At 29.3% G+C, this 27,497-nt stretch overlaps 1 protein-coding gene across 3 annotated transcripts in view; it reads right to left on the bottom strand.

Moving 5' to 3' along the window:
• Positions 1–27,497, bottom strand: part of LOC113512873 (protein PALS1) — a 156,392-nt gene that overhangs the window by 60,010 nt on the left and 68,885 nt on the right. For 2 of the 3 annotated variants that reach the window (XM_052892716.1, XM_052892724.1), the window contains 3 exons: positions 21,367–21,482; positions 17,747–18,414; positions 8,356–8,493 (listed from right to left, as the gene is read on the bottom strand). In XM_052892716.1, the coding sequence (XP_052748676.1) occupies positions 8,356–8,493; positions 17,747–18,414; positions 21,367–21,482 (922 nt within the window). The remainder of the gene's footprint in view (positions 1–8,355; positions 8,494–17,746; positions 18,415–21,366; positions 21,483–27,497) is intronic. The other variant, XM_052892728.1, reaches the window with a different exon arrangement.

Below are 27,497 nucleotides of genomic sequence, written 5' to 3'. Positions count from 1 at the left end.
GTTGCTGGTAAAAGCTAGTACCTTTTTAAAAAACATTGATCCGGTAGGTGGCATTAGAGAGCAAGACAACGTTTGCCGTGTTAGCTAATTAAAGTATAAAACACTGTTGCAGAATGTTATATTATCGATTTGGAAATTCCAATAAGCGGATTTATTGAAGATTTGTATTAAGACTGTAATATGAGTCAGTATCACGTAGCATTTGCAAGCAATTTATTTATTAAAACACGTACAAACGACAACTGCCGTTGAATTCGTGTCAATTAATTAAATCAATGTACTAAGTACACGACTTTTGTTGTTGTTTATTATAAACCAATTGTATGTTTTTTTTTATTTATTGTAATTTGTGTGCTGTAAGTAATGTAAATAAATTATCTATCTTTCTATCTATCTCACCTATATCTATTTTCTGTATTTAGTATAATTGTTAGTAAACAATTTTAGATTGTATTTTTGCCAATTTTAGTGGTTTACATAAATACAGACAAAATTATAATAGTATGCTATAACTTACGTTTTACAGAGGGAGACTTTGTTTGCTTAGATATTATATGTATACCTACCATATGAGTATATATATATATATATATATATATATATATATATATATATATATATATATATATATATATATATCTAAATTAGTATATGTAATTTATTTGTCGTGACTAAAGACAAGCGAACCAATGGCTTGTCCGAGGATACAAAAGATCGGGTAAATTGAAAAGAAATAACAGGAAACCCTGACTGTAGTTTGGATTAAAGCTAAACCGAAAAAAAAAACATGTATAAACATCTTTTTAATTAACCTATCTATTGTTTATTTTATACACTGTTATTTATATAAAAGATAAGATTATTTACTAATTGTGCCAAATATAGAAAAACAAATATAGAACTCTTGTCATAATAACATCGACCGTCATAACGCACCTGTCTGGTAAAATTGATACTGTCTCCGGCACAATCATAGACGGAGATGAGATGACGTTGGCTCAATACACAAAAATCAGTCTTTATTTTTTCTATTTTCAGCGGCATCACTAAAGCTATGTATCTATAAATGTAATTATAATAAAATTGTAAGTACACGATATCTGTAGATAAGGAATATTTAAGAAAAAATATATATTTTGTCAAGACAAAAGCTAATATTAAAAGCCAAAACATTGATTGTTAGAATTTTTGTCTGACTGTATGTTTGTTTATATTGTAAATATGTAGTATTCACAGTTGTGTTCCTGAAGTCAAAATTTGGTGTTTTAAATTAGAATTGATTAAGTTTTTATTTTAATAATTTATCTAAACTTGATACATTATCTAGAAATGATTAGGTACTTTTAAAACCAGCGCTTACAAAGTTACGGACAAAAAAGTAACTAAAAATCTCTCTTCACTTCGTGAGGTAACAACGAAGGAATACGGACTGTCGCTACTTCTTTTCATTCCTGGGGATACCGTAAAAGGCAACTAAGGAAACAGTACAACTCAAAACAAAATTAAGGTAAACCTTATTGCGGATGATTGGCGTGATAATATTGGCTAATATCCTTCTATTAGTAGTTCTTAAATGTAATTTATTCTTGTAAAAAATGCATTTTTATAAAAGTGTAAATTGTTTACTTCCTTTCTCATGGGAATTCCCAAACCCTACTCAGTGCCTAAATCACACAAAGATCCTATCTCACTTTTAAAATTCTAGCAAGGTAGTAAGTGGTATTTCGTATATTTACAATATATATTAATATTATTTATATCTTTTATTTTATTTTTATTTCATTTATTTAGCGCAAATAACACAAGTTTACAAATACAAACTTAAACTATAACATGCAAGTACATTAATGTATTGATCAGATAAACTTGTCACAACATATGCACACAGCATGATCCAATAATAAATGCGACTGCAACAAAGTCATTCGGTTGCAAAAATTAGTGATTAAAATTAACATAAAAAGAAAGTTAAATAAAAAACAAAACAAAAGTCAATTAAGAAGCTTATAAATATTACATTATATATTATATTACTAAGATGCGTTAAGAGGCCTTTGTTCCGCAGTAGATATTCAGCGGCTGATTTCACTAATTTATTTGGTTACTAAAAATTAAAAACTACAAAGTTTAGTTCTATTAGTTAATATTAATAATGATACCTCAATTAAGTTATATAAGAAACATCCCGGGAACAAGACGTAACTTTATTATTCATTTTAAAAAATCAATTTAAAAAGAATCCATTTCATAAATTTGCCCGACCGGGAATAAAACCTGAGATGTTTTTACTTAAAACAGCGAGCCTACTACAATACCACGGAGATAGTTAAAATATTTTATAATTCATAATTTAAAACAAAAAGCAATTTCCTTGGGATTTAACTTTATTAATGTTTCACTCATGAAAGCAAAATTAAGGCATAAATCATAACCCTCTAAGATAAAGCAGTGAGTTAGTTTTCTGTTAAGAACAAATTTTCTTTGGTTTTCGCGAAATTATTACAGACAAAATAGCACTAATAAGCTTATTCTTCGTTCCTGCTAGAAGAAAAAAGCAGATTATGCAACTATATTTGACCTTATATGACATACATTTTGTATCACAATCAGGCATTTTTTAGGGTTTCGTATCAGATATAAGTCTTTAGTGCAATTATATTTCTATTATTGTTCCAATCAATTTCGACAGACATGCTGGTACATTTGTCCATCACATATTACAAAGACATAAAAATTAACATCTATCATCAATAGGAGAGTAATACATACTGATTGCAAAAAAAAAAAAATTAAAATCGAAATTAATTGATAAAAAAATCACTTAATATATCATAACGTAAGAAATCATCGTACTAAGTTCCATCTCTTTGAAGCTGGTTTCAAAACAAATAGACACTTGAAACTCATAGATAACACATAAGGATTAAATTATAGCGACCCATCGTGTATCTATCATCTATTTGCCTTAATATATTTGGAGACATCTAAAGTATTTCTAAGTATTTTCAAGGAAGAAACGATAATCACCCTATAGAGAGAACCAAAATATTGTTGCTTTTGACACTAATTAGTTAATTAGTCAATTAATTGAACCATTTTATGATAATGGATATATCTTCGAGAATTATCTAATGGATAATATACAAAACAATTTCATAGAATAACAAACCGAAATTCAAATAATGCTCTATATCATCATTATCGTCATATCAGCCTTTAACTATCCACTGAGAAATTTCCCCCTTAGAAGTTTTGCCCACATTTGGCAAATATGGAGATGTTTAAGATGGACACTGCTGTCCTTTCCTCGCCCTCCCTTAGTCGTCTCTTACGACACCCACGGTAAAGGAAGGAGTGGTCTATTCTATGCCGGGGCTACACGAGTTTAATGCTATATGCAATATGCATACGTCAATAAATAATTTAAATTTAAGTTGGCAACAGAGGTATAACAACCACTAAGGTGGGAGCACATAGAAGGAATACCAATGCCTTGACTCTTATATCAAAAACAGTAATTTATATCAATTTTTGATTTCAGTTTTTAAAGAAATATGTTTTGAGCATAAGAATTAGATTTTAGGTATCTAAAATCGACACAGTATTCGCACGAAAATGTTCCACCGGTAACACAGGCAATTTTTTTATAATAATTGTTTACATCAAACTCCTATGCGTAAGCACACAAGCACGGCAATGTTCAAATACTGTATGTTTTTATAATGGGAGTGTTTGTGAAACTTGCGGCGTTTGAGATCCTTAACATTATACAAACGAGATCTAAACCAGTTATTTTCTAAAAAAGCATTACAGAGAATTCCTAGAAATATAATGTGACAAAGGTTTACTTACCTGCTCTTTGTTTTGGCGTTTGTTATTTTACGTCTACATTCTAGGGCATCGTACGAAGATAAAGCACAGGAAATTTGTTGTAGCAATGACGTCTACTTAGCCGTCTCTCAAAGGAGAAGCTTCTGAATGTTTTGAAGCTTAAGCATTTTAGGTAAATTCCTTAAACTTATTTAAAATTGCAAAAAAAGTTTTTTGTATAAAACAATATTCGAAATATTATTTTTTTATAACAAGGGCCACATCAGTTCGAATAAAAGAAAAACGATAGTATGAAATTTATGAAACCAGTTTATTTAAGTTTAAATTTTTATACTATATAGAAATTAGATTTTAACGTCTTTGCATTAAATGATTGTACAACACAATACTCATTTACTTTATTGTGTTATTATTTTTTGGTGATTGCATAGATTCATTTTCGAGTCATCAATATAAGAACAACTTCGAGTCTCAATTTCATTTTTCTTTTTCTAATCTGTTCATTGGCAATCTGTTCTCTATAAAACAATAATCCAATATGCTGTTTGGATGTCAATTTTGCTGAATATTTCTATTTCCTGTGTTACCGTTTTCAGATTCATATTCATTATCATGACTCTTAAATGATTCTTAAATATTTAATGATTATTTGCTCTATAATTATAACTTTATTAACATTAAATAAAATAGTATCCTTAATAAAACATATCTGCAGAAAAAAGAAATCAATTACGGAACGTATGTAAGAGCATCACTTCAGAACGACTGTTCCCTTTTGGCTAATTCTTTTTTTATTTGTAATTATCAATACAAGGTTTGTATGAAAGAAAATGTTTGTAAAATATACCTATGAAACTGGGTGCTAGAAAAAAAAAAATTATAGGTATCTGTTATGTTTTTTTTTCTTTACTTATTTATATTTGTGAATTATAATGGTATAAATATTTCAAGGACAGCTAACCGCAATAATTTAAGCAAATAAGGGTTCATTACACTGTCTACAATATAGATACATATAATTATTAACTAAGTTACGCTATGTAGGATAAAATAAGATTACAAACTCGCCCAGAAGGGTTAGAAATTAGAAACATCAGGGTAATTAATAAGAGTCCAGGCGAAGCAAGAGTTTGGAGTTGGAAATTACAAAATTTAATATTAGAATGGACTTGTCCTATATTTTAGATTGGTAGTCATTGCCTTCATCTAGAGATTTGGAGATTATTCTGAGAGTAATATAGCAAATGTTGTTTCTTTACTTGTCTTGTTTAATTAATAACCTGAAGATATTTTTTTTTATTGGGATTTATAATGCCTGATAAATTATTTTTATTATTTTGCCAAAAGAAGAGAACATTGAAAAAGTTCTCAAAAAAACTCGACAAAAAATAATGTCATAAATTTACCGAAACCGAATGGCGCTTTTAAATGTAAGAAAGAATTTTGAAGAAGGAATGCTTGAAAGCTTATTTATATATATAAACAAATACAATAAGAAAAATAACGATGTATGATATTTAAAGCTCTCGTATTGTATATATCGAGCGGGAAAATAAATACATATTTAAAACCACTAGGCTTTATAGCCAAAATTGTGGTAGTATTATGTAGTAGCCTAAGCCAATGCCTAGAGGGTTAAAATATAAATAATGTAAGGTAATGTTTCAAATGAAACATCGGCTTAATTCCGTACCTAACCAAGACAGATTTTTTTATAAATTGAAACTTAGCTTTGGAATTATTATATTATTTCTGAAGTATAAATAAATAATTAATATTTATATATTGGATGTATATTATTTATTTTTATAATACATTTGGTATTTAAATTATATAATATGAATATGATATTCAATTGATTTTCTTGTTCAAATTCGGTAAGATGAGACAACAATGGAAGTCCTTTTTATCTGGATCGTTATCGTTTACCCGTAAAATTTTAAATTTCATTTAATTGTATTCGTTATATTTTGTTTCCTTCAAATTAAAATTATAAAAAAAGACGGGAAATTTATATATTTGGTAACATTTTGCCAGACTTTTTTAGTTTTCATTCTCAATTTACATTGCATGTTTAGATGATTTATTTCGGATGTATGGATTTAAATCATATTTGATAAATAAATACTTTTATAAATGATTACCAAAAGGAGAATCGTCTCAATTCATTTAAATTTTTTGTGGTTGTTTCACGAGTACGTCGATTTTGAACGTATTTTCACAATATTAGTTAGGATTTACTCTTCGCGTTGTGGAGCAAAAAACTGTGGTGAAGTAAAATTTACTTTTTTTTCTGTCATTATGGCACGGCATACAGTACATATGCTAAAAATAAAATTTAGGAAAGTAAATTTTTTGTAAAGGGTGTTTTGGATAATGGAATTTGAAATAAGGAATAGAAAAGTTGGGTAAACGATGTATTGATGATAGGTCAAAATTTACTTATATACATGTGATTTGGCATTCTAAATTCAATTACTCATCGATGTATGTCTACAGAACAAAATATATTCTTTTTTTTAAATGGATGATAATGAAGTGGCACCTTCACCTGCGCTAACGATATACGCTGGCGGGGCACCAGTGAGGGGTGATAAGTGAAGATGAAAGGACAGGTCAGTTAGCCTATCGTGATTAATACACTTGGAATTCAGCACGATAGTTTCCAGGGGGGACCACGTGGTCGACCTGCCGACCTGATAGGGTATATTGCTAGTAATGGGACTGATAGTCCGCATTACTAACAATCCTTTCCCCCCTCCCAGCAAAATATATTTGTTATGGCTATGTTAAGTCATGTTTTCCTAGATCAAGTCAAAGACAGAAGTGATGATAATAATAAGGTGCAAAAAGTACAATTCGTAGATTTAAAGTGCTTAGTAACTTCATTAACGATGATGTTATGAGACAGTAGTATAACAGTAGTACGTATTCCGAATAGCTATATCTGAATCGAATAAAAAATATTGGTAATACATACCTTGGCTTTATAGTTACTAATCCGCATTTAATAAGTACGATTAAGCCATATTTTATGATTGTATAAATGGATCATCGACAGAGGATACAAATTTTTTTTTTTTTTTACATAAAAACGGAACCAAAGGAACACAAATTTTTTTAGGCATAAGTTTTATTAATATATTCGTAGATATTTTTGTAACATCTTACTTTAGACGGGATGTTGGAAAAATGACAGTCATCCGTACACGTCTGGTAGGTATATACATATCATATATTTACATGCATAATACGCCCACTTTCCATACTTGACATGATTGATATAGAAACTGACGGACGTTTATAAATAAATGTAACACTCGAAATGAACGTTTACCTGTTCCATTTATTACGTGTTTATTTAAACAATAATTATCACGCAAATGCTAAAAAAAATAATTATATTTCTAATTAAATTAATCGGTAATAAGTAGACACATCTCGCTTTTCAAAAAGATGTAATACAACACGCTGATGGTCGATAGGATGGGATGTTTCGTAGACAAATTGAATTTTAATTTAAAATGAAAATTAGTACAGTTTACAAGTAATTTTTTTTTGTTATAGTTTTTTTTTGTTCTGTAAATATAAACGACAGCTTTAAACGTCATAAAATTAATATAGAAGCAATACTGATGTTAGCTTTAGATTTCAAATAGAATTGTGAAAATTGATTCAGAATTAATAACCTAATCGTATAATAGAAACACTGAAAAAATTACTACCTAAAAACGTCTGAGGTTCTGAGGTGTGCCTGATATGTTTGTTCTCCGGTTTCATATAACATAGAGTATCCTAACTTCAGGATCAGGCAATTTAATAGTGTAATTAAAATAAAATAATCTTAATATATCATATACAAGATTTATATATTAATATATCATTATATATATCTTGTCAAATAAAATAATTGTGAGCGTAGAAAGGAATTTTACGTAACACTAAACTAAAAGCACTTACCTTAAAAAATTGGCTTCGAAAGCAAAGTTTCGTAGCACCCATGTTCACGTTAAAAGCCTTACACTAATCACCAAACGGTAGTTAAGAATGTTTTTTCCAAAATTGATTCACTTAACAATAGGTTAACAGTAAAAATTTGTTGTACTTTATAAAAACCTAATTCACTAGTACAGGAATCCGCCATTGACGAAATACAAGTATGACGGGAAATGGCTAACAATGGTATAACATGGTTAATGATTATGAACAAAAAGAGACCAATATGGTACCTACATGTTTATGTAGTTGTAACAAAATTATCAATGATATATGTATAATACAAGGCTATCAGTTTTCCATATTCGAAAAGTATTAAATTTGTTCAAAAAATATTTATTTCGATTTCAACTCTAAATAAAACTATAAATGTCATGTATATGTCTACAGATTGAATAGTTGTGATGTTAATTTATTTTAACATTAAAATAGATAAGAAAAGGAACCTAAAAAATCTGAAAATTGAGCCAGTTTTTTTTTTTTATAATACACAGAAAAGTACCAAAACAATTCTAAAGTGCCACTTACTTGATATTTCTTTATGGAATCCATTTGCTCCTTGGTGGCGACCACATTGTCGTGGGCGGGGGGTCGCGGAGGCGCGTCTCGTGACACTTCCCTTGGTGGTACAGCTGGAGCTGTGGTCTTCGCAGTGCCATTTACCTGCTAAATATTAAAATAATAATATTAGATACCTACTTCTTCCGTCCATAGTAACTACATATTGAATAGTGCTTGAGGACTCTAATTAAGACTTAATAACATAAATTATATAACTATGTATTTAATAATATTACAGTAACAATTCATATAATATAATATGTTTAAAATACTCATATGCTCAAACCTTTATATCATCATTCATTTTAGCCATTAATTTGTGTACTTGTAACAAATTTTATGTATTTTATACATGTGTATACATATAGCTCAAGTGGCGAATTCAAGGTTTTCTTACTTGGAATTTAAATGCTTTTAATATAAAATTTTGACAATTTCCTTGTACAAATTATTATGCTATATGTTGAGCTACTAACTAACTGAATATACACTTATCAAATTACAGTTTATCCCTTTAAACAGAATTAGATTATTTTTTTCGTTATTAATTGTACAAGCCATTTTTACTTGTAATTTCCCATAACAGCATGCGATTTCGTATTTATTAACATATTGAATAAAAGATTTAATATACGTATGAGATAATAATATTCCTAAATATCTTTTATAACTATGTTAATCTATATAATACTACTCTAATTTTCTAGAAAAAATACAATTTTATTGGTAAGTACTTATTATAGAATACGCAACAGTATAAATACAAATAAGAGGAAGGTACCTACTTTCTAAGTTGTTAGTATGAAATTATTAACTTATATAATACAAAACTGTTATAATTTTTTTGAATTACACACCTATTTTTTCTTAATGGATTATAGGGCATTATTTAAAATACTTGTACTACTAATTTAAAATTCTTAAAGAAATTGAGAAATATACTACAAAAAAATAAACAAAGTATATAGCCAACAAAAATGCCTGTAGATCGGTATTTAGTGGTAGCAGTAATAGTACTAAGTCATGCAAAAGTATTACTAATTGTGAATCTACGTATGATCTTAATAAATAAAAAAATATATAAATAAAATATATAAATATATATAATAACAATATATACATCAGTTTATAAAATTGAATATTATAGGTAGGTACAAAAAATTAATATTCAGAAACATAAAAAGACGTCAATTTATCTATTTAAATTATTTATATTACTTTTCCTACCTACTTTATGTGTTCTTACATATTTGCGACATAAAATTACTTTTCCAATTGATAAGTATTGTTTAAAATTAACGATAGCGTAATACTTTAGAAATATTGGACTTATTCAGTAAATTCTCTGTGATGTGATGTCATTATACATAATGTTCATAAAACAATTCATTTTCCATGTCATTGAACTCCGAAAATAATCGCGTAGGATAACATATTGTTTCCACTCTGTATATATTACTCTTGAACAATAATAAGTTTTGACATTGATCTAATGTTTTATAGATGGATCGGAAAATTGGCTTCGATTGATCGATAGACGATTGAAACATCATAGCTGAGGAGATTGGCAATGCTTTCTGTAAATGAGGTATCCGTAGCTCTCTTATAATAATCCCCATCTGATAATTAGGAAAACCTTATCTTATTCATACAATCGATTTCTTGTATAAAGGCTTATTTGTTTTGAGTTGTATTTTAAATTTATGTCTCAAATCACATAATAATTTAATTTGAGAATTAGACAAAATTATTTAATTTGAATTGAAAGCAAAAAAGTTTATTATTTCGTCTTTATTTATTTATTTTTATAACAATATATATTCACCAATTTAGAACAGATTTCAACAATTCTATATTCAATAATGAATTTAACAATTCAATAATGAATTTTCATCTAAATGTCCTCAAATTGGTATCTTCAACTCACGTCTAAATACCTTTAAAAACATTTTACAATCAGCCATCAAGTCTCTTTGACAGGTCCATATTTTTATGTATTTTTATTATTTGCATGTACTTCATTGTTATTTACCACATTCATATGCTTTCTTTATATGATTTATAATTTAACATTGTTTGCCGACTGCTTTAACCATGCTGTGTTTACACCTGTCTGGGTCTCAATCTAGTTCAAACTATTATCTTTATATAAATGTTTATAATGTTATTGATTGTAACCTGTTGTGTATACCTTTTAATAAATAAAAAAAAAATCTAGTTCCAATTAATAGGTTCACTTAACTAACAATTGATGTCGAAGTTTTTTCATAGCAACCTTTACTTGTAACCATACAATTTTGAGTTCTAAATTTAAATATCTAATGCCTACAAACCAATGTGTCGTTTATCGGTACATTTTATTTGTTTTGAAGTAAGATTGAGAGTAATAAATTACTACATAATATTAATTTTGATACTGTTGCGATCACTGTTGTTTTACGAAGCAAAATGTTTTAATAAAGTCTATTACGCATCGAAATAGTATAGAATGAAATAATTTCAATAATCTTAAAGTTCATTGTCAAAACTTCAATTGTGGCAAAACCAGTTATTTTGTTTTAAAAACCAACCCACTGAATCGATTTTGATAAAATTTCTATAGGATCAATGTGTAAGTATATTCTTTCATATAAAAAAAGAACTTTCCAAATCAGTTAACGACTGATGGAGGTCAAAAACATAAAAAAGAATATAACCGATGTCTATGATGTGCATATATAAAGGAAATTTAAATCAAATTTAAGATAAATTCCTGTTATACGTATATATAGACAACGTATAAAAAAATTAATAAGTTTTAAAAATACAATCGAATTGAGAACCTCTTCTTTTTGAAATCGATTTAAAATACAAATATTTCCTCCATTATATAAGTGTATAGTTAATTTGTACCTAATAGCAATGATAATTTTTATTATATACGAACTTAAAATCGTAAATAGGTACTAAATATAATTTACAAAACGAATGCTATTATTCTTAAATTATACTTTTCCGATTAAAACCCCTTTTAAAAATATGAAAATTATATTTATTTTTGTCGATCCCTTGACTATTTTAGACACAAAATAATAATCTTTAAAAACTTTTAGGAACAGATTTAAGAACCCTTTCACATTTATCTGCATAAAGCAACAAATAAACGGAGTTTCTGGAGTTCTGGTTCCAAGCAATTACTCGTAAGAGTTTGGTATATATTTTGATTTTAGAATTGTGTAGATGGATTTCTTATATAAAAAACTTATGTACTAACTTCTTTCTTATTTCCGAAGCCGTCTATTAAAAAAACGATGAACGAACGAACGAACGAACGTTTATGAAAAAATTAACCCATTTTATCAAATCTTGCCGAAATCATTTCAAATTTTCTCAACAAGGTGTTTGCATAAAAAATACATAACAATAATATTAATATGTTTGTGGACTAATATAATAAAAAAAAATATATAAATTGCATAAATTTCGCTGCGCAACTCAATACGCCGATTCAAAGATTGAAAATTTTCATTTCGTAATAGTCCTCTTAATTGTGAATTTAAGAATCTTAAACGTGTGATTTCAACTTTTTATGTTGTATAACTGCCTACATATAATGTGTGTACTACTATATTGTGTTGTTACTATAAGTTTGATTTAGCTGATTGTAAGCATTAGATTTAACTAATGCACATAGCATTAGTTAAATCTTGTTTTTATTTGTGAATTATGTAATTTATTAGCTGTTGGTTTTTCTTTAATAAAAAATATAAATAAATAAATAAAGAATATCTGCTATTCTATGAAATCTAAATATAATTGGCTATGTATAAAAAATGATTTTTTTATATAAATGACTTTTGAATTTTTAATAACAAAAAAACTACCTAAATAGCTGTCAGTCGTATAACGTTGTTTTCGTTCGTCCAAATTCATATTTAGTATATTTCCTAACTTCTTCACACTTTAAGCAATTCCTTAAAATACAATGTTGAGTTTAGAGTTACTGACTATTTCTTATATTATTTGACATTTATTAACATATTATAGGTGACACATCGTAACATAAATGCCGTAACAAAAGTAAAAACAAAAAAGCTCCGTAAGCTACTTAGAAAATTCAATTTATTAAAATTTTTCTATCTAGCTTATCTTCGTAATTTTTCCAATATTTTGACGCAATTTTTAAATAGCTAAAACATATAATATATTTTTATACCCTCTGTGTGAATTCATAAAAATAGTATTGTATGTAATGTAATATATTATTGTGATTAAATGCTAATCTATTGTATTAGACTAAAATGTGTAATAATAGATTTAAACTAAAAGTGACTAAATAAATATCCCTTTTATGTTTTAACTCCAAACCGGAACCTTAACTGAACATTTAATCAAAGTCAAGCGCTAAATAGCGCCAAATATTGCTCCCAAAGTAGTTTACGACTTTTTTTTATTTTACTGTATGTGCACGTATAATAAGTACTTTCTATTTTTGTTTATTTTACTTCTATATACACTCCTCGCAAAAATTAAGGGAACATAAAAATTATTGAAATTTTTGGGTGATTTTCAACAGGCTGTATTTCAGTGAAAAATAATCGTACAGGAAATTTAAAAAAAGGGTTTTGAAGCTTGAAAACTCTAGTTTTCAGATTTTTTGGTGAAAAAATTTTTTGAGCTCCGGTTTCCATGCAATTCTTGAACAAAGCTGAAAATAATTTTTTTCTAAATTTTCTAGGTTTTGTTTTTCACTCTATGGGCATGGAAAAATTTTTTCGAGCTACTCCATTGTATAGGTCTCTTAGCGTGTTTATTCAGCTTCAAAAATGTTGATGTTTACGACCATTTGTCTCCGAGATATCGAACTTTGAATGCATTTTTCCATTCAACTGCTAATATCTCTGGAACTATACAGCATAGGTGAGTTTCTTTATCTGCATAAAATTTTCTTGATTTTTTCGATTTTTTTTTGATATTGAGTAAAAAGTGAAAAACAAATGAAATTATTGATTTTTGAATGGATTAGGGTGAGTTTAAGGGACAAAAACCTTGTTCAATTTTTTAAAAATTTCAATCAATTGGTCCGGGAAAAACTTGAACCGATCGCTCCAGGGATTTGGGGGGTTCTTTAAGGAACAATATTAAAATTTTCCTCAAACCTTAGCTTTCCCGCCCATATTAGCGAAGATACAGCCAAGTAACCAAAAAAGGAGAAAATATTTTTTCCACTTTTTGAATTCAATGTTAAAAAAAATTTTTTTCTTCACTAACTCTTGACTGTGCTTAATTGGAAATTTTATGCAGATAAAGAAACTCGGCTTCTGTTGACCAGTAGTTCCAGAGATAAAGCAGTTGAATGGAAAGATTTTTGCATTCAAAGTTCGATATCTCGAAGACAAATAAATTGAGCCATCCAAAGCGATTTTTGATGTTTTAATAAACACACTAAGAGACCTATACAATAGAACAAAAAAATTTTCCATGCCCATAGAGTGAAAAACAAAACCTAAAAATTTAGAAAAAAATTATTTTCAGCTTTGTTTAAAATTGCATGGAAACCGGAGCTCAAAAATTTTTTCACAAAAAATCTGAAAACTAGAGTTTTCACGACTTTTTTTTAAATTTTACTTATTTTTCATGAAATACAGCCTGTTAAAATCACTTTCAAAAAATTTTATGTTTATTTTTTTGCTATATATATTAAAACACATTACTATAATAAATATTATACATTATCATAAATATAAAAGAATTAGATGAATTGAGAAATTTCTCCTTTTAAAACACATAAAAATAGAAGAGAAATTAGTTATATACTTATAATATATAATCCCATAACATTCTGGAGAGACATCCAGTAGCTCAAATGTGATTTAAGAAATTCGTAGCTAATGTACATAATTATACATATAAAAAAAATATAATATTGTGACATCAATTCATACTCGTAGATGTGTGAAGGTAGTTAGGTCCCTCTAGTGTGACATCAACACTAATCTTACTTAAAGACGACAACTTTACATACACTCCGAAGCACGTAGCTTAATTATTGTATTAACATTTTTTTAAATACCTATAGGACTAGCTATTCTTTCGTCAAATCAGTAAGAAAATCCCTTTCAACCGACTATAAAAAAGGAGTAAGTTCTTGATTCAATTGTATTTTTTATGAAAACTTTTATGAAAACAAAGAACTCGGTCGTTTATAAACTGATTTTGAATTTTTTAACTAAAGGGATATACTTTTAGATTGGTCTCGTTGAAATTTTATCAAAATCGGTTCAGTATTTTAGTTTTTAAATCCAAATAACTAGTTTAGCTATAATTGAAATTGGCGTTTTTTTTCATGAAACAAAATCTTATATAAATGTTAATATCTCTTGATCAAATATTATATAATATAATAAAATAAAGTCCTTTTATACAATTAATATGGAAGAATTATAGACATAAATGTTTCTTCACGTTACCCAGTCATTGTTACTCTTAACATAGGTAGGTGTATCATTCCATCATCATCCATAAAAAAAAACTGGCATAATCACATAAAATCTCTAATTTAAATATACGACAATATCTTTTAATAATAATTGATATACATTCAATATTAACTAGTTATATACATGTATAAAAATGTAAATACAACTAAGCTTTATCCAAATATCCCAATATTAAAGTCATTCCAAAGCGATAATTTTCAAAAACAGCCAAATAACATAAGTATTATTCATACAATTTTACATACGCCAAATTTATTAATAATCCCAAAACATTCTGGAGAGACATCAAGTGGCTCAAATGTGATTTAAGAAATTCGTAGCTAATGTATATAGGTAGTCGCAGCAGCAGCTTGAGAAAATTTTTAGCATAACACTGGCAACATTTGTAACTTAGTTAAAATGATTTTACACAATTATAGAACCTAACTAATATCACAGATAATATAATACGAAAACGTAAAAGTAAGTTTGTTTGTTTGGTACTTCTTGATTCCTTAATGGCTTAACCTTACTGTATGAAATTTGATATACACATTACATATAAGATACTTTTTGTCACTGACAGTGAACATATTTCTTTCATACAAGTTCGCGGGTAAAAGCTAATGAACTAAAAAAGGTAGTACTACAATTAATTAAAATCCTTATTTCTGATTATAACTGTGTTACAATTACTCTCCATGTATAGCTACTAATAGATTATATATTAGAACATATGTTAGATTTATAAGAGAACATATATTAGATATGTTAATTTTGTAATAATATTTGAAAACCTTTTTTTGATGCCTACTTCTCAATAGTCAGGGTTCAACTTGTTTTATTATTGATTGTATATATATTACTTACCAAGTAGGTACATACTTTTAAATAATATTTCAAATATTTTAAACTGTTAAGAATTGTTTTACAAAGTGAACAAACATTACAAATGTTGCCAGTATAACGTTATGGACGATGTTATCGAACAAATAGATCTGAAACTTAATATTATGAGACAATTGCTTCGAATTTTTTCAATCACAAAAATATAACTAACCCACAATCCCATAAGCTTTAAGATCCACATTTCTCATAATATTAATGGATAAAATAATATGATTATATCAACGTCTTGGTATCCACGGACAGGAGAGCGCTTCGGTGCGTAAAGCATGGCAATAAATAATGAATTTAATGATATGATTCGTAATAATGCTATTAATGATAGATCATGATAAAACAATTTTGAAGATATCCGCTTGATGGCCTACCCTTTTGTCGAGCATGATTATATTTTGTTTGTTATGATATTGAATAGGCATGAATTTTGTGGTATATACTGATTAGATAAGTGCAGTCTTATCACAAAGTGAAATGAGAATATTATGTTTAGTTCCTACTGTTGTTCCTATTGTGTCCCTTACACAAACAAATCAAAATTGATTGTAAGATTTTCCATTATCCAATATATATTATTATAATAGATTATTTTAGAATTAACTTATCATTCAGAGTAATATTTTACATCTGAGACTGTTAATAAAGATTGGTAGCATTTAATATTTATTGTAAAAATACCTAAAGATAAATTTAAATTATAATTAATAATTAAAATTTTAAAAAGTGTGAAGATATTGTAATCAAAACAATCAAGTTTATATCTCTTGGTAAACATTGCAATAAATACAATTAAATAATAAAATATTCAATTTTAGGAAAAGGAATTACGTACAAGGATGTAGTATCTCTGATATTTCAATACAATTTCTTATAAAACTTGAATGAATTTTCAATGTCTATAATGAGCAATATCAAATTATTTACATTCAGGAATTATTTTATATTAAAATGATTGGATGGTTAATTAATAACATCATCTATCACCAACTATCCCTTAAAGCCATCACTACCACCACACCACAGCCCCGCATGAATACGTTAATTTGAGCCCAATGACCACGATGAAATGACCAAATCCAAAATATTTTTATTAATAAAATCGTAAATGTTTAATATCATAATTAGTATTGTTGAAATTACAGATGTTTTGTTTCGAGATTTAAATTGTTTTATGGAACAATCTATGTTTAACGAATAACTATTGATTTAAACAGTTTTAAAATAAGGGTTAGGAGCTTTTTATGTTTGTAAAAATGCAATAATGTTATGGTTAATAATAAAAGAAAAATATTCATTAAAAGACATAATTTTTCCTGGTGCAAACTGAATCCCACATACCACGATATGGAAATTCCTCAATAAGAATTTACTATAGCTCCAATATGTTTCAAAACTTGAACAATAATTTATAAAAGATATATTATCTATAAGTCTCCTGTCAAGTCACTCAATTCTCTGCACTTAATCAACAAGAGACCCAGCGTGTTAGAACTATCTTTTTTAAATATATACAGACGACTAACATAATAAATATGGATATCATATGGGTACCTATAGCAAATAAGGTAAATACACCATGAATTGAAACCAAATTATGGGGTTATTGTTCTCATTTCGCTACGCGCTGATTCAATGAAAAGAGAACAAATCGTCATTGTTTGAATTAGGTCATTTCGATCGTAAATGAAACGATAAAATAATTTTATGGTTATTCAGAATTATTATTTTTTATTTAATTGTACAGAATCGAGACATTCGTACTCAAACAATGCACTGAACATCCATAAAATATTTTATATGTTATAATGTTAGTAAGCAATACCCTTCTTGCCAATAATGAATCCAATGTTAATAATACGATAATACATTCACCTGATGGTTAAAGTAACATCAAATGATACATTGTCAGTTTATTATCAAACCGAAAACGTATCAAACGATGGTACCAAATCCCCTATATCATCGATATCCATGCATAGCATTAAGGTGCCCTTTACCTGAAACGCCACGCTCTTTCTGTCCACGATACCAGGATATTTCGGTGTTGTTTTCACTATCTGAACAAATGTGTCCGGCACGTCTACAGCTACCTCCCTCCCGAGAAGCACTGGAGTCGTGTCAAACCCAGGAGGAAGCTTGTACGATGCGTACACTGCCTCTCGGATTAACACGGAGTCAGTTCTCGCCGAGTATGTCACCCCCTCCCTGCAGTCGAGTAAAGAATCCTCCCCATTAGATATGAGAAGTTGGATCTTATGGTCGCTTAAGTTGTGCGTTGTATTTGATGCCACCGATTCTGATCTCTCAGATATCAAATCCCCGCATTTGGCTGTTTCTGAAGATCCCTTGCTCTTCTTACTTCCGAAGCTAGTTCCTGAACCCTCCGAACTTTGCGGCAGTGAAAGCAACTCTATGTTACTGTTATTCTTGAAACTACCCGAACCGTCGGAGCTGGGGCCAGATATGTCTAGAGTGCTCTGGAGAACAGTGCTCTGTTTACTACCAAAGCTTGTTCCTGAACCCCCAGAAGATAACAAAAGAGGCTCGTCGTCTCTGGTTGCCCGAAGGCGTACCTGAGGGGGTCGAGGTGGTGGGTAGCGAGGGGGTGTTTTATTCCTCGCGATGAAGCTGTCCGGAACGTCCACCGCCATCTCACGGTGGGGACCTGAAAATATTGACAAAAAATAAATTAGTATAATCAATGCTAAACATAACATACAAATGTATTAATCAAAAATTGTGACATGAGAAATTTAAAGTTAGAGAGTAAAGTATTTCCTACTTGCAACTTGCAACCAATCGCAGAGCGCTATTATGATACGATATATCGTAAGGTACTATTCTTGAATAAATCTGCCACATACTTCACAAAAAGCTACCAATTAAAAGTACGAGCTTAAACCTATTTAAATCTCCGGAAAAATTAATAACCGTAGAATAATTCTCGTCAAAGGGTAAATGACCCGAATAAATTTGTTCATAACCACTCTCGCCCTGCTTGCTTATCAACCAATTAGCTGAAATAGGATGCCGAACGAATGGTCTGTGAAATAACCTCAACACAGAACAGCATCATATTCTAAATAACTATGAAATGCTCTGTATATATGTATACATAATCTGAAAGTACACAATATGAGCATGTAATTATCACACCAATTGCCCGATTCTCAAACTAATTTGCACATGTTCATACACGTAATGATTCCTATAATAAAGTAAATCCAAACCAATTTAGAAAAGTTTAATTCCTAAATTGATCCTGTCAAAATTAAAAATAAGATCTCATTTGCGCAAAGAAATATGCTTTGCACTACAAAGTACAGAATTGTCTTGACGATTCTACTCTACATTTTTGAATAGAGTAGATAGTAAATAGTAAAAAAGAGTATATTATTCATATTTAGTACTCAGAAGTCCTTCTAAAACTGAAGTATCAATCACAGCTACATTTATTACTGGGACAGGTGCCCTACTCCGGAACATTTGAAGCATGAATAGCATAAATTTCACGGGTGATATAATATACTCGCGGCCCTGATTGACACTAGGTCTGACACGAATGAATCACGATAAATCATTGCCGATTCATCAATCTTCCATCTCAGTTGACCAGGGCATATATCTGATATTATAAAAGTTATAAGTATCGGTCGGCGCAACTCGAATATTATTCTGGATGACTGACCGTTTTGATTGATCGGGTAGACTTTTCAAGTCGCAAAATTACTATATGTTTCGAATGTCATGCTGTATAAGTATATTGAGGAATGATTGGCCCGGTTATTATTATTTTTTTGAGGGATGGAAATAAAATGGTAAACCAGTCTACGCTGTCGGGAATTAATTACGACGTTTCCAAAGAGAATGGCGTGGAGTAGAAGCAAAACAACAAAAAATGAACAGTGAATGTCTCTGTTAATGATCTTATTATGACGATGATTTTGTGTACAGTCAAAATTTTTTCGAGAAAATGATCAGTTAACAATTTGTATAAGTAAAATTAATTTATACTTAGATTGGTAAATAAGCTGCAGCCCACCTGATGTAAAGTGACAACCGTCCTTTAGGCGACGGACATTAATATCATAAATATCACGGAATACACTCTGATGCCTATAATACCTCTCATGCATTATCATATCTGAGGACCATGATGTTATACTTCCATACTCTGTAATTTCACTGTTGGATCCTGCCCTTCAAACCGAAATATAATCATCCAAGTACATTTATTTCACGCAAGGAACATCAAACAGACAAAGTCACCCAGGCAGGCCACTTTTGTACAGAGTTTCCCTCTAGTATGAACTGAACATAGGCTTCCCCCTTAAGGTGGGGAGGGGTTCACCACAAGTTACCATGCTTAGCAGGCGAGTTGAAAACTACAATGATGTTTTAAGAGGGACGCTGCTGCCTATCCCTCGACAATTAAGTTCTTTTAATCGTCTCTTATGACACCAACAGACAAGAAAGGGATGGTCCATTATAGAATAAACACACAGTGAATTACATACATCCTCTAGTATATTTTATTCGTGGAATAATTTTGTAGATTTATAATTATAGGTTCCTTATGGACTTTCCTTAGTAGTGTTTAGGTATTATTTAAAATTTATAATTATCTTGTCTCTTACGATGGGCTCTTGAGGCCTAAATGGTAAATATTTTTAAAGGTTACTAATAACCCGATTGCTGAAGCACCATTCCAAAAAGTTAATACTAGTAGTTTGACATAATTTTAAAATTTTGTTCGATGTTACCATTTGTCTTTTTGTCCTTCTTTTTCTAATAAAAATACACAATTCTCTCTGAATAAATTTTTCCTTTCTAATAATCACTTTATATATGTATTTGACGATTTACAACACTATATACTAGTAGTACGCTACCTCGATTAATTAGCGCTTCGAAAGATAATTATTTATAAGTAGCATATATATATATTCAATGATATACTGAAATTAAACATTTTTTTAAAAAATAATTACTTTTTTGTCTCTTAACAAAACAAAAGATGATAACCTTGTCAATTTAAATAAATAAGTAATTATCTTTAATCTTGTCAAGTAACAAAAATATTCAACTTTAACACCATGTTATAATCAAGGGTTTTTTAATTCGTCCCATGTTTTTGCTCTTTTGTTTGTCAGAAGGTCGTTTGTCTGGCGATGGAACAGACACAAAAAGTATATGACGTGGACTAATGTGCAAAGTTACTATAATTTAAACATATTAGGTATATTGTATACATTTATAATTATTCTACTTATCTTTTTTTTTGTTATTTTTAATACTTTCCACACTAGCACACCAATTGCTTGCATCTCAAACTGTGATACTCTGTATTATTGGAAACCTTATCTGGTTGGAGGTATAGTACAAAATACTCAAATATAAACGAATACAAAATCAGGATACCAAAAGAATAAATTATTTATAGTTCTACAAAAAATCGTAACTAGAACCTTATTTACGCAAGGTTTCTTAAGGGTTGGCAATACTCATACGATATTCTCTACTAATTCCATACAAATTTGCTATCAGACAAGCCATATGTTTATTTGCCACAATTGTGTTAAGTTTACAAGACAAACTATATAAGATAAATACTGACCAGTGTCAGAAGACAATGAGAGCATAGTGAGCATTTCCCCGTCGTCATCCGGCGGTGGTCGTTTCTCGTCTTCAGCACCAAGCACCACTATGCTGGACCCTGATCGTCTGCGAGGCCTGGAATGAACATGATATTACATTAATTTTTTATGCAACTCAGAATAGCAAACATATTGACGACCCACTTAACGGGAAGTGGTAACCGTCACCTATATACAGAACAGTAGATGGACATCACAGAATATACTGTGCCACCCATAACCTTCTTCGTGGCTTACCACTCTTAAGAACTACGAGTAAGATGTTATGCCTATGTACCCTGTAATTTCATTGTTCTTCAAACCGTTTTTTTTCTCTGTACAGAGATATTTGACCTTCTACAGTTTTATTATATGTATATGCTTATATTTTATAATAACTGTAATAGTGTTATTTTGCCTTGTTCCATCACCTGCCGGCTATTTTTTATCGCGATAAAAACTACCCTTTAATATATATCTTAAGGCGGAATAAACTATAGACACATTTACAAAATTTCATTAGACACAGTTGAGCGATTTCGAATATTGGCGTAAACGAAAATAATGGCATGGCATTTTTGTACGAGTACATTAAGATCTAAAAACTTCTTTAGTTATTGAACTAACATTATTTAAAAAATATTTAACCGACTTCAAAACGGGAGAGGTGCTTAGTTCGATTATATTTTTTATGTGTAACATACGCACATGAAAATTTCACCATTTGTCTTAATTAATTTTTTTAAATTTTTTTTTTGTAATCAAATAAATTTTAGTAGTAATCATAAAATATAAATTAGAACACTGAGATAACTTAAATAAAAAAATAATAAAAAATACAATCGACTTAAGAATCGGACTTCCTTTTCGAAGTCGGCTAAAAATATAACTATTGCAAATATATTATGCATATATAAACTTAAACAGAAATAATGTAAGTACGTTCATTCATCAGAAAAAGGAAGCGCATCCGTTGTCGAGTTGCGCCAAGACAGACGGAGCCACCGGCGCGTAAAGTCACGCACACATGACTGTATGCGTTTACGTAACGGCTTTTTACAATTTTTTTTTCTTTCAATGCCGATGTAATTGCAACGTACCTACTTAATAACGTAACACAATTGAACAATACTTATTTTTACTCAACTTTCAAGTAAAAGTTATATATAGCTTATCCGGATTTTGACCGCAACTTAACTAGGGCTAAATAAATAACGTAGAAATTTTAATAAATGACATCATTAATTGTGAGATTGTTTTTAACTAAATTATGAGTGCATTAAATAAAAAAAAGAGATTAATAACTCATGATGTATAGGACATGTGCTAATTCGCATAGTCTAAGAGATATTAATATTTAATATATAATGTATATATCAGATATAAAATATAATGGACATAATTATCATATTTCATCACGCCCAGCACTCAGTTCAGACCATCATTTCTGAACATTTTAATAGGAGGTACAAGTAAAAAATAAAACCTTAATTTTATTTATAAAAATAAAAATATTATTTACCTAAATACAAAGTATGGGACCGTCGGTAATGCGAATATTTACAGCGTCATCATTCATACTCGTAACTTGCCGGTACGCGTTTTATGTCCTTATCTGTTCTTAGCACGGATATTCGGCAACACACAATAAAAGTAAGCACTCTCTTGAATTATACAATTTGTGTAAAAGGCCCCATATATGGAGTGATTATTGTAACCATAGATGTAGAAGTACCTAACGTACTCATATGGGGGGAAAGAGATTGTTACTAATGAAGTCTAACTTCCCAGCAATACACCCTATCAGGTCGATCTCCACCCGGTTCCCCTGGAAACCTTCGTGGCTACTTCTAGTAAAATTCATGACGATGGGTTAACTGACCTGCTTTCATCCTCACTTATCATACCTCACTGGTGCCAGCGTGTACCGATAGCGCAGGTGGGGTTACCATTTCATTATCACCCATTAAAAAAACGTACTCATATATTTAAAATCATAACAATCCAAATTTAGTTTGAAAGAAAAAACAGGTGGAAAAATTAATAAAGGTAAGGTATGCTACTTCGGTTCAGTTATTTAGAACGAATGTCAGATGAAAGGTTGACAAAACAGATATACAATGAGAAAGTGGATAAATATAAGTAGATACTGGAGGAGATTTAGACTATATCTATACTCTAGGCTATATTATATCATCTTTGCATCAGCCGGGACCACACGACAGCAGCTAAAAGCCTTTGATGATCAGTTCTCTTTGCCTACCCTGCAAGACACTTGGCATGAATTAAAAATCGAATGCTAAATTTCACTTGTGCTATGGTATTGTATTAAATTTTTCACCGACCGTTCGATCACAAATGGCAACAATGTCAAAAACATTTTTCGATCTCAATATCGTACCAATACCTGGCAATTTTTACTCATTATAAAAGTATATGAATTGAAATCAGCAATGGACAAAAAGACTAATAAATGAAAAATGATCGTCAAGCCAATTTAGACTTCTTATCCTAAAAATCCACATACAATAAAATACAAATACATATATCCTCAACGCTTTTTCTCTTTTCTTCAGTAGTCGAGTAAACACGATTTATTTACCTATCATGTCACTTACAGAATTATTTATATTCTCTTCACACAAATTAATAAAAAATGCAGTATAGTAAAAAGGTATACACTTAGTATACATTTCTATTATAGTAAATACCTTTCATCTAGAACAATTAAGTAATAATTTTTATTTATAAGTACTTTATTAATAGAAGGTGACGGCTGAGCTAAATTAGGAAATATTATGATTGTGCCGCTCATTCTCGAGAATGATTAATAGTTCAACCCCGATAGTTCGTCTAATCCAGCGAGATCTCGACAAATTTAAATCAATATTAGCAATAGTCTGAAAATATCAAGATTGCAAATAGAACAAATAATATGTATAACATATTATGTTATGGATCAAGTGATTAATGACATCATTATTTATTTAATATAATGCCCGATTATTATGAGTAATGACAAGCTACATGGGGCCAAATGATTTTTTTTTTATTTTATTTAATTCCTTATTGTACACACCAGTTATAAGAATATGACAGAGGTAATCAAATGTACAAAGGCGAACTTAGATGTATGAAGATAAATAAAGAGACGTGAGCATTTTATATACTACATCTATGGAAAATAGAGTTCTGTATAAAAAAAAAGCGGGACATAATAATAATAATAATAAATAATACTCTAGCAGTATTATATATTATATACAAGGTATTCTGTAATAATAGAAAATCCCATCAATCTAAACTACTTAAACAAATCTAGAGTATTTATCATTAAAATGATCCAATGGCTTTCAACTATTTTATTATTACTCTCTTTATCTGCCTATGTTGTGACCACTAAAATTTAAAGGGCACCAACTTTATTCCAACTTGTACCATGTGTTTAAATTTAAATGAAAGTTGCAAAAGGGCAAACTTTTAACGAGTTACGGTAGATACCATGAAAGATATAGGGACTCGCGGTATGAGATAGTTAATATATAAGAGAAAAGTAATTATGCCTTTACAATGTTCATTAGTGCTATTCATAGGTTGTATATAAAAAATAAATAAATAAACAATTTATATTGGTAAACCTAGTGAGACTAGAATTCGCAGATGAATGCAATCATTATGACACAGTCTAAAGTATATTTTTCTCATAATCAGTAGTCCAACGCACACGTCTAGACATAGACACGTCAATACGTCTCGAATTGTCTAGTAATCGTTACAGAAATGCTAGACGTTGAATCACTGACTCCATTAATATGTTTGTTATCGTTCGTAATTAAAAAATAAACATTGTATGCAGGTAAACCTAGTAAGTCTGGAATTCGCAGTTGAATGCATTCGTGTAACAATCGTCCGAGACATACTGAAGGTGTTGAATCACTGCATATTTCTTACACTGTGATAGTAAGCTCTGAGGCTGGGTTGCCGCAGAGATATTTTCCGCAAATAACAAACATTAGGCAAACAATTTCAATTCCAACTTCACCGCAAGTGTTGTGGTGAATGGCTTTGGCCGCCACCTCTTTCGTAAATGAAATAAGATTTACGGTAAGCAAAAATATAACAGTTTTTAATGATAATTGCGAAACAAGTAAAAACTAACATCTTTGAGTACTAATTTATAATGAATAGTAACATTTTGATTATATCCTATCGATATTTATTTAAATTTATTCAAATATTTGTAACCTACTTATCCGTAAACCTACTTAACCTGTTTTCTGTGAATTTGATACAGCTAATGATAAGTAAAATCCTCAGATACACTAAAAATACAATATTTACAGATAAATCAGTAATACTAAATAATTGTGCATCCAAAACCAAGAACTTTACGCCAGATTTCTACTATAATACCAGAGCGAGAGCGAACCGAAACTCAGCACTATATATACCTTTTTATCATAAAAACGTCAAACGTCTCATAATCCTATTTTATTAAACTTTTTTGTCCCTTACTTTCATATTAAATTCTCAGTTTGTATGAAAGTAACAAAACAGCGTAATAGTTAAATTAGGTTTCAGTTTTATGAATTTAGTGAATCAGGCCTTGGTTGTTTTTATTTTTACTTAACTATGCATATTTAATAGATTAGATCGATATCGTAGTGAAAATACAATATTACCTTATATAATATAATATTACTGAGCATTTTGAAGCTAAAAAAAGGCAATATGGTGGGTGACCTTTATTGATTGATATAGACGGGCCGCAATAAAAAAAGCCTGCCCCAGACTTAGCCATAACACTTTATTTTTATATTTCCAACCGTTAACTCTGGAAATTGATGTTCAATTTATAGTTACAGTTCGGTGATAGTTTAGTTTTCCAGGTGGTAGGTTTGGTAACTTTAATTAAATAGAATGGTTTACGATATTTTATACAAAAAAAATGAGCCTATCCACTTCTTAAAATTACTAAAGATAAAAAAAACATTACAAATATAAACAAGTATTAAATATGGTCATATTTATGTTTCTTTACTCACAGATTTCGCATATATACACGGTATTTAACATGATATTTACTTTTTGAAAGACCTACTATTTAACTATTCTAACATTTTTTTGCTTGAATGAAATTCATCTTGATTGGTTGACCCATATCCAATAGATAAAACTCAAATAAACTTACATTTATGTACATCTAATTAATACAATAAATGCGAAAATTCGTAAGGATGGATGAATTGATGGATGTTTGTTATTCTTTCACGCAAAAACTACTGAATGGATTTGAATGAAATTTAGTACATGGATAGGTTATATCCTAATTTAGTACATAGGATACTTTAAGAACTGATTATCGAAAGTAAAGTCACGAAAAACAGCTCGTTGTAAGTAAATAAATATACAACAATGAGCACTCTGACACTTGCATCTTTCTGATTTATCTATTCTGCAAGGGATTTAAGGGACATATATGTATAGAAGCACTACACTCTGAAATGTTGATAAGTATGTATTTAGTTATAATATTTAATGCAATACAATATGCTTTTTTATTATACTTTATCAAGAACTGAAGTAAGAAATTAACAAACCGTAAATAACAAAGTAAAAAAATTATTTAAGATCCTATAGTATAATACTTCCAAAGCAGTTTATAACTGACGGAGTTATGAGGTAACGAACATAAAAAATAGAATTGAATTGAGAACTACCTTCTTTTGAAGTTAGTTAAAAATTAGATAAGCACATTTATAATTACTACAATTATACCCTCAATATTCTAATTTTTCTAACCAAAAATTTTATATTATTTGTATTTATCGTTATGATTAGCGTAATAATAAAATAAATCATCCAACAGCTGAACACATGTCTTCTTATAATGAATAAGTACAGAGTATCAATTGAATTTTTTCATGTTTCTGAGGTTTTATTAAGTACTTGCCCTAGTAAGTATGTGTAATGTGCTTCTCTAATCACCTCTTACGACATTCTGGGAATAAAAAGTAACACATTAAAAAAATAAGTATTAATAACACATTGCACTTTTACTCATTCACCAAATATAGAATTATAATTATAAATGCCATTCTAAAATCATAAA

This window comes from Galleria mellonella, unplaced genomic scaffold (genome assembly GCF_026898425.1).
Source record: "Galleria mellonella isolate WM207_F2 unplaced genomic scaffold, CSIRO_AGI_GalMel_v1 utg113, whole genome shotgun sequence".
Classification (NCBI taxonomy): domain Eukaryota; kingdom Metazoa; phylum Arthropoda; class Insecta; order Lepidoptera; family Pyralidae; genus Galleria; species Galleria mellonella.
The sequence above is the reverse complement of the archived record's forward strand: the minus strand, read 5'-3'. Positions and strand labels throughout refer to the sequence as shown.